The 15,689-nt window shown below is 33.2% G+C and overlaps 1 protein-coding gene across 4 annotated transcripts in view; it reads left to right on the forward strand.

Annotated features, from left to right (window-relative positions):
• The window catches only part of LOC124176644 (flotillin-2), a 478,641-nt gene extending 469,075 nt beyond the window's left edge, over positions 1 to 9,566 (forward strand). The window contains exons 1-7 of one of the 4 annotated variants that reach the window (XM_046558210.1): positions 169 to 717; positions 4,160 to 4,392; positions 4,688 to 4,807; positions 4,953 to 5,167; positions 5,293 to 5,476; positions 8,004 to 8,150; positions 8,236 to 9,566. In XM_046558210.1, coding sequence (XP_046414166.1) covers positions 4,246 to 4,392; positions 4,688 to 4,807; positions 4,953 to 5,167; positions 5,293 to 5,476; positions 8,004 to 8,150; positions 8,236 to 8,265 — 843 coding nt within the window. In that variant the 5' untranslated portion in view covers positions 169 to 717; positions 4,160 to 4,245 and the 3' untranslated portion in view covers positions 8,266 to 9,566. Of the gene's footprint in view, positions 1 to 168; positions 718 to 1,160; positions 1,508 to 4,159; positions 4,393 to 4,687; positions 4,808 to 4,952; positions 5,168 to 5,292; positions 5,477 to 8,003; positions 8,151 to 8,235 lie in introns of those variants that run through there. The other 3 variants (XM_046558211.1, XM_046558209.1, XM_046558208.1) reach the window with 3 other exon arrangements.
• The last annotated feature ends 6,123 nt before the right edge of the window (positions 9,567 to 15,689 follow it).

A 15,689-nucleotide genomic window follows, 5' to 3' on the forward strand; every position in this document is an offset into this window, starting at 1 on the left:
TTTCTTATTTCATCAAGAGTATAATAAGTTAGACCTACAACTGTTTTACTATACGTATAATACAACTGCTAATAAAAAAGGTCGTTTCAATTGTTGTACACAGTAAGAACTTCCTACTCGCTCCACAAGTTCGTTCGTTCTTCAGTACTAATTCACCAGCATGTAAGGCATGGTACAATATAAGGTGTCAAGCTCTCTGCTCACAATCAGTTGCATTTCGCGCAAATAACGAACAACATCAATTCTTCTCTCTTTTCCGGCACTGTAAGATATTCGACCCGTTCAAATCGGAAAAAATTCGCTCACATCTTAAAAAGAAACATTCCTTTCAATTAGACTAATTTTCTGTTCGTGCTGTTTATTCAAAAAGTAAAATAAATCAACAGTTTTTTTAAACGGCTTAATATTGTTTTATTCAAATAATTGACAAATCAACGTGTAATAACTTGCCTAAACGATTTTTTTTATTCCACATACAAGTTTGCAGGTGTTACTGAAAAATCAAAGTAACAAAGCGATTTCGTTAAGCGTACATTCAATAATGCACCTAATTATTATACATTTACTGAAATAAGTCGACTACCAACGGAAAATTTCAAATGTTAATATTTTTTTTTTCGTTCTTCGAGTTCGTTATATAATCTTTTGAACTGAGTGGAATAAAAAAATCAACGCTTTTTGCAGTCGGGAAAAAAATTCTGAACCGCATATTACGAGGTATTGCAGTGTATCATGCGATTGTTATAGACTATATTTGCTAATTACCTTGACCTTCGCGCAGTTATTGTTAAATTTATCGTAACGAGCTGCAAGTCATTAAATACTCTACTGCTTGATAGTTGCGCATTGGTATTTCCCCCGAGGTGTTGACCAATCTAAAGTAATTTCCATGTTTCAATTCAGGATCAGTATATTATATGCCTATATAATTTTGTTTGTCGCTGCCTTCAATATCTCCGCGATATTCAAAATCGGAGGAATGGAACGTTTTCTGCCTATATATTAAAACTTCATTGCAAAAATTCGATTGATTTTGAGCTTCTGAAATTACGGAGAAAATATATTCGTGACAACGTATTATAAGATTCATACTATAAATAAATATTTATAGTTGCTGTTTTACTCTGATAATTTTCATTAGGTATTCACTTAGTTCTTTACAATCGTCAAAATCCGGTTTCTATTATCGTAGTATTTGAATTTATAATACAAAATTACGTATTGCGTCAATTGTTAACGCTAGAAGGATTTCTCCAACACTTCGCAATCATTTTTTATATTATACATATACACACCTAACGAAGATCAAGATAGAGTGATAAATCACTGACAGCTGTGTGATAACTTTATATAATCTTTGTCTGCGTCAAACAGTCGTGACAAATTATTGTTCAGTGCTATTCAAAGACTTGGTCATTCCGAAAGTTTGATACATGATGTCGATTGTTTGGATGGGGTGTATTAATATTGCAATGACAATTCTGGCTACTGTAGCGATTGTTCAAAGGTATATAATAATAATTCTCAAATTAGGTATTATTTTTTGTGCAAATAAAATATATCTTTCACATTTCTTATTGCTATATATGTATGCCTCGTATACTCAATTATTTAACTATTTCCTGTGTTAAATGTAGGAAACCTTGTCGAGATTTTTATTGCAACTTTTTTGGAACCCTTTATAACCAAAATTTGACAAGTTCAAAAGATGAGTAAATTTTAAATTTACAGAGAAAATTGTGCACTGAATGTTTCGAGTTGTCAATGAGATGCTCCTGAATATTTTCGAAATTCACAAGATATAATTTTTCAGAGCAGTTTTTTAATCATATATATATGTGTCCCATATTTTCAGGGATATCTGGATAAATTTGTCTCAATCATTCCATAAAGTATATTATGGAAATTTCAAAAAAAATTCGCTCCACAATTTTTTGTATGTGTATAAAAGTTGCATTCATTATCTCTGAAAGATGATAATTTTTCTGTAAAATGTTCTACAAAGCGAAGTTTAGAAAACGATGTCAGCAAGGATATAAAAGTCCACTGAAACCCCAAAAATTGATAACTCTCAATAGTTCTGTATCTGCAAAACTAAACTTGAGCAACGTACTGTAGCTTCCGAACGATCATTCTGAGAAAAAGTTGTATCTGACTATTTTTTTCGCATTATATAATCTGCGACAGTTTTTGTTACTTTTGGTTTTTTTTCATTTTGACCGGATGCCATGTTTATTTCATGCCAAATTAGTACTTTAGCAAGCCATGACTTCAGAACGCTCATTTCGAGAATAAAGTTGAAATCAAAGTTGCTTATTCCTCATTCGATTATCCAGTGTTGGTATTTTTTTTTTCACTCGATGTGAAGTCCGAAAAGTAATCTTGAAAGTCCTTTGTCGAAGCCCTTTGTCCTCGGAGAGACTGCCATGAACTTATTGTTGAACGTAACCATTGAATAGAAAATTCTTAATTATCCACCAATATTCGGCGAATAGATCGGCGATACGTATTATAGTTACTACTGCTTGCTAAGATACTAGTCAAGCAAAAAACGTAGGTACTTTTCATCCATCAATCTAATAAGAAGTAAAAGTAAGTCATACGCAGCTTTGCTCCCAGAATGATTGTTTCGAAGCTACGACTTCCCGGCTACCTCGAAATCATTTTTGGTTGATATTAGGCTCGAGCGCAACTTACCCCCTCGAATGTGGTGACACATATGGGCGGCAAAGAGTCGTGCCCCTTTTGTGTTATGACACATATGTGAGCAATTGAAAAAAAACATGTTTTTACAATATTGATTTGACTATTGCTTGGTTATTTACAATTTTTGAGGTCGCTGAATCCGAATCTGAAATCAGATTTCCAGAATTCAAAATAACGTATCCAATATGGCGAGAGAAAATACAAAAAGTAGTTAAATCTGGACCAAAATTTGTGTCTTCAGCGTTGATATCACTTTTTATATTATGTTATATATTTTCTCGCACTTAGGCACCCAAATTCAAATCAATTCGATCAGCTCAAAATTCAAATTGGCAACCACCATAATGGATTCAGATTCAAATTCAGCCACCTCAGAAACTTTGAGATACTTACTTTGGTTAAAATCAAATATTTTTCGAATTTGCATCCGCCATATCGGATATCCTATTTTAAATTTAAAAAATTTGATTTCAGATTCAAATTCAGGGATCTGAAAAACATTGGTGCTGAAATCATAGGAATCTATGACATTTTTTTTGGGCACAAAAGTGGCACGAAAATGGCATTTATATAACGCGAGCATATTTTACGCGGTTGTCCATTCGTGTTTTCCGTACACAAAGTACCGGAGGGGACGGTCGAATGAGTTTGCGAATACGCATGCGCGGAGTACTGAAAAGACCACTTTCAAGTCCGGGGAGTTGGAAGTGGTTTTTTCTATACTATACGCGCATGCGCTGTTGCGAACCAATTTGATATTACACGTCGCTAACCTCAGTTTCGTTCTTCGTGAAAAAACGCGTAACATACTCTTGTTATATACAGAATCGTGTGCAACACGGATACAACGTTCGTTTCGTCTCATGTACACGGAGAGAAAAATCTGAGAAAAATTACCCTGCTGTTACTATAATCGTGATGTAAAAGACACCTAATGCAGTTTTTACCGTGCTGCATCAGAAAAATGCGTCGTCACATTTTAAATTTTATGCTACCGAAATACATAGTTTCTAAGCAAGGTAGTAATTTTTTTCATAAAAACCCATAATTTTTGTAACATGCATCAATAAAAACTGCATTAGGTGTCTTTTACATCACGATTAGTAACAGCAGGGTCATTTTTCTCAGATTTTTGTCTCCGTGTATTTGCAATATTCGTGTTCGGCTCGTACAAGCATAATACTCGTATGCGTGCTCACCTAAACTCATATTGCAAAGTTACGCTGAGCCCGAAAAGACCGAGTTTGCCTCCTTGTTACACAACATACTATTTCGCTATACTGCTAAGGGGTTAAAGCCGACTAAGAGTCGTGTAACATTAGTCAAAAATAATGTTGTACCAACTGGTTACTGAAGTTTATTTCTAAAAATGCAGAAATCCTGAGAGTCGTAATATTTTGGATCTAGAAGATGGTTTTCCGTAAGTAACACCTCATTTACCAAATTTTCGCAGGAACTCTTTCCGTAGAAGAGGTGTACAAAGATCGCGACCAGTTCGCAGCGCTAGTACGCGAAGTGGCAGCGCCTGACGTGGGCCGCATGGGCATTGAGATCCTCTCTTTCACCATCAAAGACGTCTATGATGACGTTCAATACCTGGCTTCCCTCGGGAAAGCCCAAACAGCCGCTGTGAAACGAGACGCTGACGTCGGCGTCGCCGAGGCGAACCGAGATGCTGGAATTCGAGTGAGACTTCACCCATCGTCATTAATTAAATGGCAAAAATTTGCTCTTCAGTTTGAATTTTTCGGTCCAATTGTAGTCTTTTCAACTCTTTTGAAGTTATTTTGCTCAATTTTTGCCACAATTCGATCTAAAATTTCACTTCACTTCAAGCTTATCAACGATGAACCATTTTTTAAAAATAAATACAACTCTCGAACGAAATGAAATATTCAGGATTTGTCTTGTTTCTTTTGAAAATCTTCGAAACATCGATCTCGTATTATATGTAACGAAATAAGAATGTATAATTTATTAGGAAGCGGAATGCGAGAAATCAGCGATGGACATAAAGTACAATACCGACACTAAAATCGAAGACAATGCGCGACTTTTCCAACTACAGAAGGCACTTTTTGATCAAGAAATAAACACGGCGGTGAGTCGGGATAAAGATTAATATCTTTAATATAACGATTCATCGTTCGATTATTATAATAATTTAGTTTTACATATATTCTAAACTTATTCATGAATCATAAAATCTCAATGTATAAACAATTCACCTGATTCGTAATATTCAGAAAGCCGAAGCTCAGCTAGCCTACGAGCTCCAGGCTGCAAAAATCAAGCAACGAATACGAAACGAAGAAATCCAAATCGAAGTCGTCGAGAGGCGCAAGCAGATCGAAGTCGAGGAACAAGAGGTTCGTCGTAAGGAACATGAGCTTCGAAGTACCGTGCGACTTCCAGCTGAAGCGGAACACTACAAAATGGGCAGAGTAGCCGAAGGAAAAAGGTTTTTTTTTTAATATACTTCGTCAGACGGTGTAAACATGAATTTCGTCGGCTCCAAGACGAAGTTTTTTTTTATTCACGAATTTTTATTCGTCATTAAGGATATTAATTAAAATCATTTTCCAGGACACAAACGGTCGGCGCTGCAACAGCCGACGCCGAAAGGATCCGGTTAATTGGTAAAGCTGAAGCGGAGGCAATGGAAGCCGTTGGGAAATCGGATGCTGAAAGAATGCGAATGAAAGCACAGATCTACAAGAAATATGGCGATGCTGCCATTCTCAACATCATCCTTACTGCTATGCCAAAGGTATTCATCATGAACATCATTCTATTTAATAAGATGCCATTTTGTGGTGGTGAATATACTACAGCAACCTGATCATATTTCATTTTTCAATCGGGTTTTTATCGCTCATTTTACCCTACGTCGACTCAATACCATGAAATGAAATTCCAACACGAGCCTGAAGCTAGCAGCCAGAATTAGCAGCCAAACATTCAAATTCCAAAAATTTGCGAAAGAACTTGAAACCCCAACACTTTTATAGAATTATGAGACTGAACTGAACTTCATTATTATATTTTCAAAAAATTTAACACGTTTAACTGCTGGCTCCAGCTGCTAGCTTCAGCTTCATAAGTCCAACGGCTTACGTGAAGTTTTCTGTGCCTTGACCTTTGCTTAATATACCTAAAACGATTAACTGATCATTACTTCGGACGTCATTTTGCTCTTACTACACCAACATTCAAGATTATTAACTATTTGCTCAATAATTTTACGTAAAAAGTAAAATACACCTCAAAAAACAACTTTTACAATTAACTACGACCATTTGGCAGAGAGGAGCCTGACAGAGCCCCGCTCGCATTTTTCATGGTCCTGACTTACAATTGGTGACGCCTTCTGAAATGAAACAGGTTTTTGGAACTAATTTTCGAGGTACTTGGTCCGTAAATGCATGGAGATAACCGACGAATTCTCTGCCGTATTTAACATCGTGAAAGCAGTGAATGATACAAAATACATTTATGTAGATCAGTATTCGAAATCGAACTAATTACAGACATCCACTGCTCCCGTGATGATACTTATTTAAAAAAGAACCAAATGCCGTAATAATTCGTCGCTCGCACTAAGACAAAGTTCTTGAACACGGTTTACCTGAGATGAACGCAGAGTTTTCCTCTTTTGGTTGAGCTCGTACTGAGAGGAGATGAGTTTTTGAAATAAAAGTTGTCACTCACCTTTAGTCGATTTTGATGATTCGGGCTGTGGGCGGCTCTGCGTGCTCGACGGTGACTGTTTATGATACGAATTATCACTATTTACGTGCGATTGCTCTGGTTACGGCAACCGAAGATTTTTGTGGAAGAATTTTCAAGACAAAGAAGGACAATGATTTAGATAAATCACTCAATGGCCCACGTACACCCAAAATTCACCAACACCAAACAGGCGCCGGTGATTATACTAATTGAAAGAATTCACCAATGATAAACACTCGCCGGTGAATATACTAAAATGGATGTGGAGATAGTTCAATAGATTTGCCAGTTTCATTTACTCACGATGAAGGTTCCTATCATTTTTACGGAAGTTAGGCCAATGAGGAAGTTTCAAGTATGTATAGATAATATTTTGAGCCTTTTTATTTGCCCTGAACTACCCCTGCCCTTTGGGTCCGGCATAGTGGGTGAGTTACGTCGACTCCGGCTTTTCCCACTAGTGGGAAAAGAATTTCCGTACTTGCATCATATATACAAAGATAACCTATTCTATTATTGTGACATCCTAACGATAACAAATAATATTTGATAAATAGTTGTATCGTACGCCAGATGTCTTGTCCTCGAAAATACCTTCGGGTATTTTCGGAAATTTATTTAGTGCTCAGCAATTATTTAATGAATCCGTCTGACGCACGCATGTGTGCAGATTAACTAGGTTGTGATTACGATTATTTTGTTTTACAAGAAAGATGGAAAAAAGGACCAACCGCGCAAGTGGTCGAAGAAAACACAAAATTGCATAATATTAAGAAAATGTACGAAACAATTTAGAATGTACCTAATATCAAGGGGCAGAGGACATCGAAGAAGTGACACAAGCACCTCGAAAATTAGTTCCAAAAATCTATTTCGTGGTAGAGGGCACGACTAAATGAAGAACCCGAAAAATATCAGCTAGGCTCTCTCAGACTCTCAACCATAGACTTATAGAGGTAAACTGCGCGGTTGGTGCACCGAGCTGAAGCCGTAATTAGAAAGAGAGGGCAACAGCTGGAGCCGGACCTCTCAATCTAATCGGTAACTTGGCGGGGGAAACACATAACTTATGCAAGTATACCTCCCCGCTTACGTTGCACAGCCGCGCAATCTATACTCTCACACAAACTCCTCTCTGTATTTGGCTAGCATTTGAACATTTTTTGTCACTGGATAGCACCTTTAATGAAGTTACATCAGGAGGATCAGAAGTATGGAGGGTAGAGGTAAAGAGGACAATCCCCGTGTGTAGAAAGTGTCCATAAAATGAAGTAAAATTAAGATGGCGTTGCTGTAGCAAAAGTTCCACATTTTCAAGAAACTGCCAATCAGATTGAACCCCGACTGCTTATTAGTCCCATTCTGGGGACTTGTTGAACCACTAAGTACGACTTTTGTATGGACACTTTTTCAGTTGAAAACCCACATGAGATACTTCCCCTTACCTCTACCCTCCATAAGCAGGAGGAACTTAGTGATGCGCTAAAGAAAAAAAAAACTTTATATTGATTTGGAAAAGATTATGAAACTCTTTGACAAATTGTAAAATTTATGTTTACGTCTAGATTGCAGCCGAAGTAGCTGCGCCATTGGCCAAGACGGAAGAGATTGTGCTTTTGGGAGGTGGCGACGGAACCAGTTCAGAAATCACACGTCTCGTAGGCCAAGTCCCACCAGCAGTTCAAGCATTAACAGGTGTTGATCTTTCCAAAGTAAGGAATCAATTTTATTAAACATTTTATTCAATAATCGCATTATAATTTCAAAATAATGAATACTGAACCCATACGATTTCAGGTTCTTGGAAAAATACCAGGGGCCAAGTAATCACGAGCAACCACTGATAGGATCTGGAAATGAAATTTTACTCTTATACAGCAGATCAAACGGTTAAAGAAAAGGCAAATTCAAACAACACGTTATGCATACTGCCAATCAATTCTCTACCCTATCGCCCACTCCCATTTTTCCCTGAAGGAACAAATTTTTGCTTATTGAATCTGGATTACTGGATTACTTGGTCTTTGGCCATGATTCAAAAACCAAAAACGAATTGTTGTATGTACCGAAGGCAATGATTAATTGAAACGCACTTCCCACGCTTCATGAATTTCAGCTAATTCAGTGTTGTGTTCTGAGTCATCGTAATACCTTTCTTTCCGTTTGTACCATCTTCTTCTTACACATAGATATTATACATAATTGTATACATGTGCATTTGAAACGTTACAATATACATATATTTCCAAATTTACATTCACCAGTTGATATATCATGTTAGTTTGTGGCAATGTTACATGAATAATTTAACATAAGTAAAGCTGCCTGCATTGAATCAATTCAGGACACATAGTACGGATCGACGTTTGTCTCATGGTCTATGATTAATTGAAGAGAGAGAAGTCGGTCAATCGTGAAGAATGAGTCTAATGTCGCTCCACAAAAATGCACCCTGAACTGCTTAAATGCAGGTGAATTTATCCTATATTGAATTGTTCGTGTGATATTTGTACAAAATAACTGGATATATGGGTTCAAGGTTTGCAAAATAACAATTCATTCTAGAGAAAGCAGGTATGTATCAGACAAACCTCATTGAAAACAATAAATTTTTAATGCACAGGTAAAATTAAATTAAAATTAAAGAATTAAAGAACAACCCAAAAAAATTATACGCGTTGATTTCAACGGAAGTTAAAATTTTTCCAAATGGAAACTTCTTACATTATATTACGTATAGATGAAAAGTTCAACTGTTAATACGTATAGATTACGATTCACGTGACTTGCCTTAGCTGTTTCATATTTCGATGTAGTAAATGTATTTGATCTATTAATTCGTCATCAACAGGCAGAAATACTATTTTATAGTTAGATTGACAATTATTTTTTTTCTCATGTCGGTTAATTCTTTCTTTCAATTGAATGAATAAGAATTTGATGGATTCAGAAAACGGACTGCTTACACATCAAATTCAAATGTGCGCATAATAAAAATTTCAGTGCGTTATTTGATCATCGCGCAAAGTCTCAAAAGTATAAGAGAGAAATTATTCTTCATTTCGTCGCAAGAATGTAGAAAAATTATATTTTTTCCTCATGAATAAAAATACTAAGAAAAAACAGTTTAAAAAACAAGGGATAACTAGGTAATGTCTTTTCAAATTTGTTCAGTAAATAAAATTTAAAAAAAAAATGAAAGAATAAAACAGAAAAAACAACTTATAGAATGATAATTTTTAAGTGTACAAACAACTCCCCGTTGTTTTCACCGCAACTCTTATGATATTAACAATGCTTACTTTATTATTTTATTTTATACTTATTATTATACCGATGTATTCATTGTACATTGCCAAATATTTGTATATTATAATCTCACGTTACTCTCCTATTACTAATACTATTACATACATTTATATCAATTATTACGTATCTTCGCATGGTCAGTTTTTACTCTTTAGCCAGCCTATGTTACATTTATGCAATACAGAAAACTTGTGACAGTTGTAATATTTTTTAATCAATGTTATAAAATGAATACCCATTACTGTACAACTGATTATCAGAATATACATCAAATTCAGGCAATAATATTGATACAAATTACACAGTTTAACACTATTAACTGAGCGCAAAAAAAATAACTATATATCTTGGAAAAAACTGATATTAACACATCGCACCACAACATCCAAGTTATACATATTGCTGATTATCCAATATTCAAAAACATTCAATTGTATAATGAAACAACCATTGTCATAAGAATTGTACATTATAAGTTTGTCAAACGTAGGATTCCCGTAATTAATACTATTATCTGTACGACAAAATTTTATGCCATATTATAAACACAATAGCAAGATAACTATTACGCTCATTCGAAGTAGCATATACAACTTGAAACCCGATTTTATATAAGCACTGCAGATGTGTCGCAATCGAATACTTTGTCAACAAATACGTTTACAGCAAGTTATTCCTACTTAAAAGTGAAATTGAGAAAAATTTATGAGCCAACAATACTTTGTTACATTTTATATACGTTTTGTAGTGCTCAACGCCAATTATTTTCAACAACAATCTTGCGTGTTACGCTGAAAAAATTCCAAAAGCACCAAATTTTGAGAGGGTTCATTAAAATCTAGAATTTTACTCAACTTTACTTTGGAATACCAGTAATATCTGTTGGGAGAAAATTGAGTCAATTGAATATTCCATTACAATGCAGTAGCCTTTAGAAGAAGTGTTTCTTCAAAACAGTTCGCGAATATGTATAGAGATTCAAATTATGCCAGTCATATTACGTCATTATCAGTACACCGAAGTGGCAAATTAGAATTATTTGAGTTATAAAAATACAGATATGACACACATCCAATGTACAAGTAGACCTTACCGATTGTAATTATCACAGTTTACAATTAATAACACAATGTAAACAAGGTAAAAGACCCTAGAAATGTAATGTTATATTATAATGATGTGCGTGCAAATTATGAGATCGGTGAACAAGTTTATGATTGGCATGTCGAAGTATAATAATATTAATTGTGGTATCCCATTTACACACAATATTAATTACCTAATAATAATATACATGACGTAATTTATAATATAATACCTGCACAGAAAATAGTAATAGTAATAATAATAATAATAATAACAATAACAATAATAATAATAATAAATTTACAAACCCTATTGTGATTGGAACTTTTGAATCAGTGTGTTCATCATATGGATAACTTATAACTATACCATAATAGTTAATGCAGAATGGAGGTGAAAAAGTGATCCTCTGTAATTCTATGTGTAAATATAAGTAGAGGTTTAAACATGAAATGTTTAAATATTAAATCTTCTGTGAAACTATGAAGTTGATTCGATATAACAACAGATAGAAATAATAAGTCGAATCAGTTTTTCTCAGGATCTGTGCTGCGCTGTCAAATGGCGTATACATATGTTCATATTTTATTATTATTTTTTACACCCATGCTACATTATTAACTATATTATACGTCTACAAGCAATTATTATTAACATGCTCTTTTTTCTTTTGCACCTCTCTAATTGTCAAGTTGATTTTTCAAGTCTATAAATATTTTGATAAATGAACAAACATTTGAAAACAAACACCATGTTGTGTATATAATATTATATACATGTATAAAATTCAACTGATGCATTTCTTGGTATTATATTATTTACTGTATTAATGAATATTTCACCATGTTTTCTTAACAAGTTTAACGTTGGCATAGAGAATTCGTACAACTCATATTGAAATCAGAACTACAATTTTCCGTCATTTCGAAGGCTATACTTTTCACCACTTTTTTTTTAAAACTGTTCCAAGCTCAGAATCAATAGAGAAATTTGCAGAGAAAATAAATTTTTTGAACAATCTATAATAAATTATGGCATGGGCAGAATTCATGAAATATTATATATTGACCAAATTTTGATATTCTACGTCTCGTAATATTTCTGTATAGGCAAAAAATAGAGCGAACTTTCCATGCTACCAATTTATACAATACCTTATCTTGCTGAGAAAAATTTTGTTCTGAATATATTTCATAATGTTGCGTGTCGTATTAACACCGGCATATTTAAACATGTAATGAGAAAAGCCAGAACTTTTTATTATTTAAATTTATCTCAGCATTTATTATTCAACATATTATATATTTTTAATTATGTAAACCCTAATAACAAAAATAAATGCCTACATACCTTATAAATAAAACAATTCAAGTGCATAACAACTGTTCTAGTATACAAATAGTTATACAGTCAAATTAATTATACATAAGCGATAATTTATCGTTAGACTATTGATATTTAGGACAAAGGAGAAAAAACCAAAAAGAAACAAGCAAACTTCAGTTTTATACGAAATTAGTCCTCTGTACCTATGTGTAATATTACAGTTTTATGATCCAACTTTGGCTTCGCTTCATTACTTTTTACTCCTGCGCGTTGTTTATTTAATATCAGTTCATAGAAATTTTAGGATCTTCAATCGGCGTGCCCAAACATAACGAAATTATTGCTAATATCAGTTCATTAAAATCTGAAGGTCTTAAAGCTGAATCCGTTAATTGTACTCAATTCTGCTTAAATGTTGATTCGAGTTTTCCCTGGTAAAAATGATGAAAACCGAAAAATATTGTATTGGGCGCTATTTTTAGATATCGTAATTTAACTTAACATGTGAAATTAGGGGTCTTACTTCACATTTTATAATGAACTATTCGTATTCGTTATACTTTATTAAACCAATTCATCTACTACTAGGCACTTGAAATTATAATTTTGTTGCAATTATTTTATGATTAATCGATTTTAGGCGTATCGGGTAATAAAATAATAACAATATCTGCCAATGCGTTAAATGGGGTTCTAAAATATACTGTTTGTATATATACAAAACCAAAAACATTAACTCTTCGTGTATAGCCAAGGATGTAACGTCCCTTTGTCATTAAATCAATGTTTAATTAATCTGGATTAAAAGATCCTATTAAAACACTAAATATATATTAAAGTTTTGAAGAACTATTTCTATCCATTTTCTAGATCTGACTATGTTCTAATTCATAATATTCTGAATTCGAATCAATCAGTTTCTATAGAATTCTTCAGGCTAAAAATATTATAACAACAATAATAATAATTATATAATTTACACTGAACGTGGTTGGAAAAATTTTAATTCTGTCAAATGAAAATCTGTACTATATTTAATTCTTACAATAGTTTCATGTAATAACTTTAAACGAACACAAATGTATATTTCTTTCACAATACAGACAAGCTTTTTACTGCACACGAAAATTACACCATACGTCTTCATTTTATTGTGCAAACACACAAACACACACAACCCTGGTGAAATATTTTTCATGGCAAATTATTGCAGATTTTTTAAAACAAATATACATTTATTCAGGTTATATTTTTCTCATTTTTCTACAAATTATTTTCCTTAGAATAAATATCGAGAGATATTGAGGCAGGGCAGAAAATTTCACAAGGGACAGTTACTCAATATACTATAAATTGTTTTTTTTTTCAGCCCAAGTTTATAACAAAAATAGTTTATACCTGCAAAGTAATATTCGAATCAAATAATCATAGAAATTCATTTCGTATTTTTCCTCACATTCTCTTGATTCACATGGTAAAATACTTGCGATGATTGGAAATACTAGACACAAATTACGTGTTCGAAATACTAAGCAGTGTAGTATTTGAATCACGAATTATTCATAAATTAATCATGATCATTTATAATATTGGTTTAAATATAATTGAATATTGCACTAATCTACAATATAAGGTTTAAAATTGATTATTAGCGTATCGTGCGAGTTATTAGAGATGAGAATCCCTAAACATGACCAACTGCAATCTTGAGAGAGAAAAATTACTCCCAAAAAACAAACAAAACAAAAAAAAATAGAAAAAATGAATATGCTTATATTAAATTAAAAATTTGCCTAAATGTTTAGAAGAAAAATAAAAAAAATCTAGTCTTTTGTAAGTAATAAGTAATAAACATAAAATCATATATTTTGGAAGTTGTGTCATAGACACGTTTTAAAATATATATGTAGATAGCAGAAATGTAAAGATTGTGTCACAATCTACTTACTACTCTGAAAGTAATGATGATACATACCTATAATATACACAATGTGAATTAGTGAATATTTTTAATAAATGGAGCATCAAATTAAATACTGAAATTCAATTTTTTGTCTACTATAGTAGGTATGTTGTGTAACAAGTGAGCAAAATTAGTGACACCTGAACGAATGTGGCTTGCGACACGAAGCAAAGGTACGTTCTGTAATCGCACGACTTAAATATTCGATTCAAATTTTGATTCAAAAAAACAACGAAGGTGCCACTGACAGAGCATAAAATTAAACTCACGTAACTTACCCTGAATGACGCAGTACGGGAAATTAAATTATTTGAAAGTGCACATACGCCAAAAAAAGCCCTTGCATGATAAACTTAGGATTGAATGGAAAATGTGACATATCAGTCGTGCGCATGCGCTAACATTATTTTTTTGCACTTCAGAAATGGGGTATTTTACGCACGCTCTACAGGCTTCGAAAATCAAACTTACCAAGCAGGTGTTGCAAAAATGATGTATTTATATTGCATTCAGAATCCTCGATTGGAGGCAATATTAGTTTTTATAAAAACAAAAGTCAAAATTTTCGCGACAGGATATCTGTCAAAACCAATTTTAAACAGTTGGTCCATCGGAAATGGAAGTTTTCTAATTTAAATATTTCGCGAAAAGTGTCATTTTTTTTCTTAATCATTATTTTTGAATTGAATTTTCAACGGAGTAGGAACTGTCGGGAAAAATCCGTAGCTCAAACGTTCTAAACCTCGAAAGTCAATTGTACGTAAAAAATTATCTTTAAACGTATTAAGTCGATAAGTTATCGGCTGTACCATAATAATGCAAATGCCAAATTTATAGGCAATTCAAATCTTCCTAAAGATGTCTAAGGAGGAAAATCTGTAGCTTCGACGATTCGTAAATTGTGCGTCTTCAAAATAAATTTAACATAAATATTTATGTTTAAACGTCTTTGCTGCTAAAAGGGACCAGATACATATCATTACATGCTGCTAAGTAATACCATCTATCCAATGTTATTTAAATAACAAAACTCCCAATTCTAAGGACGATTTTTTTAAATTGTATTGACGAAGTATTCTTGAAAGACGTTTTTTTTTTTTTTTTTACTGCGTATAAGTTTTGCAAATAGGAGCGAAAAAATATTACTTTTAACGGAACAACCTAATACAGTACAGCATGTACAATTACCTACCTGTCTTAGCCAGAATCTACTTTTTCCATTGTGTCAAATAATTAGTCCCCATCTACGAAGAGCAATTTTTTCCGTAGAACTTGGATAATCAAGAATTATTACTAGAGTTCCGAATAATTACCTAATGCTACGTCACTACGAGACAAACAACTACTTTATTCGTGAAATGGTATCATATACAAGCATAGTTTTACATAGTACTATTTATGTTTACATACTATTATTAGTTGATATTATTAGCATAGTTAATTATCAATTTCCATACAATTAGTGTTGCTTTTTCTTGCGTTTAGATGTAAAAATTCTTCAAATTATCCTCTTGTAAAAAAGAGAGCCTCGGAGAGAATCTTGCATGCAATTTGTTTCATTTTTTCA

Source organism: Neodiprion fabricii, chromosome 2 (genome assembly GCF_021155785.1).
Source record: "Neodiprion fabricii isolate iyNeoFabr1 chromosome 2, iyNeoFabr1.1, whole genome shotgun sequence".
NCBI lineage: Eukaryota > Metazoa > Arthropoda > Insecta > Hymenoptera > Diprionidae > Neodiprion > Neodiprion fabricii.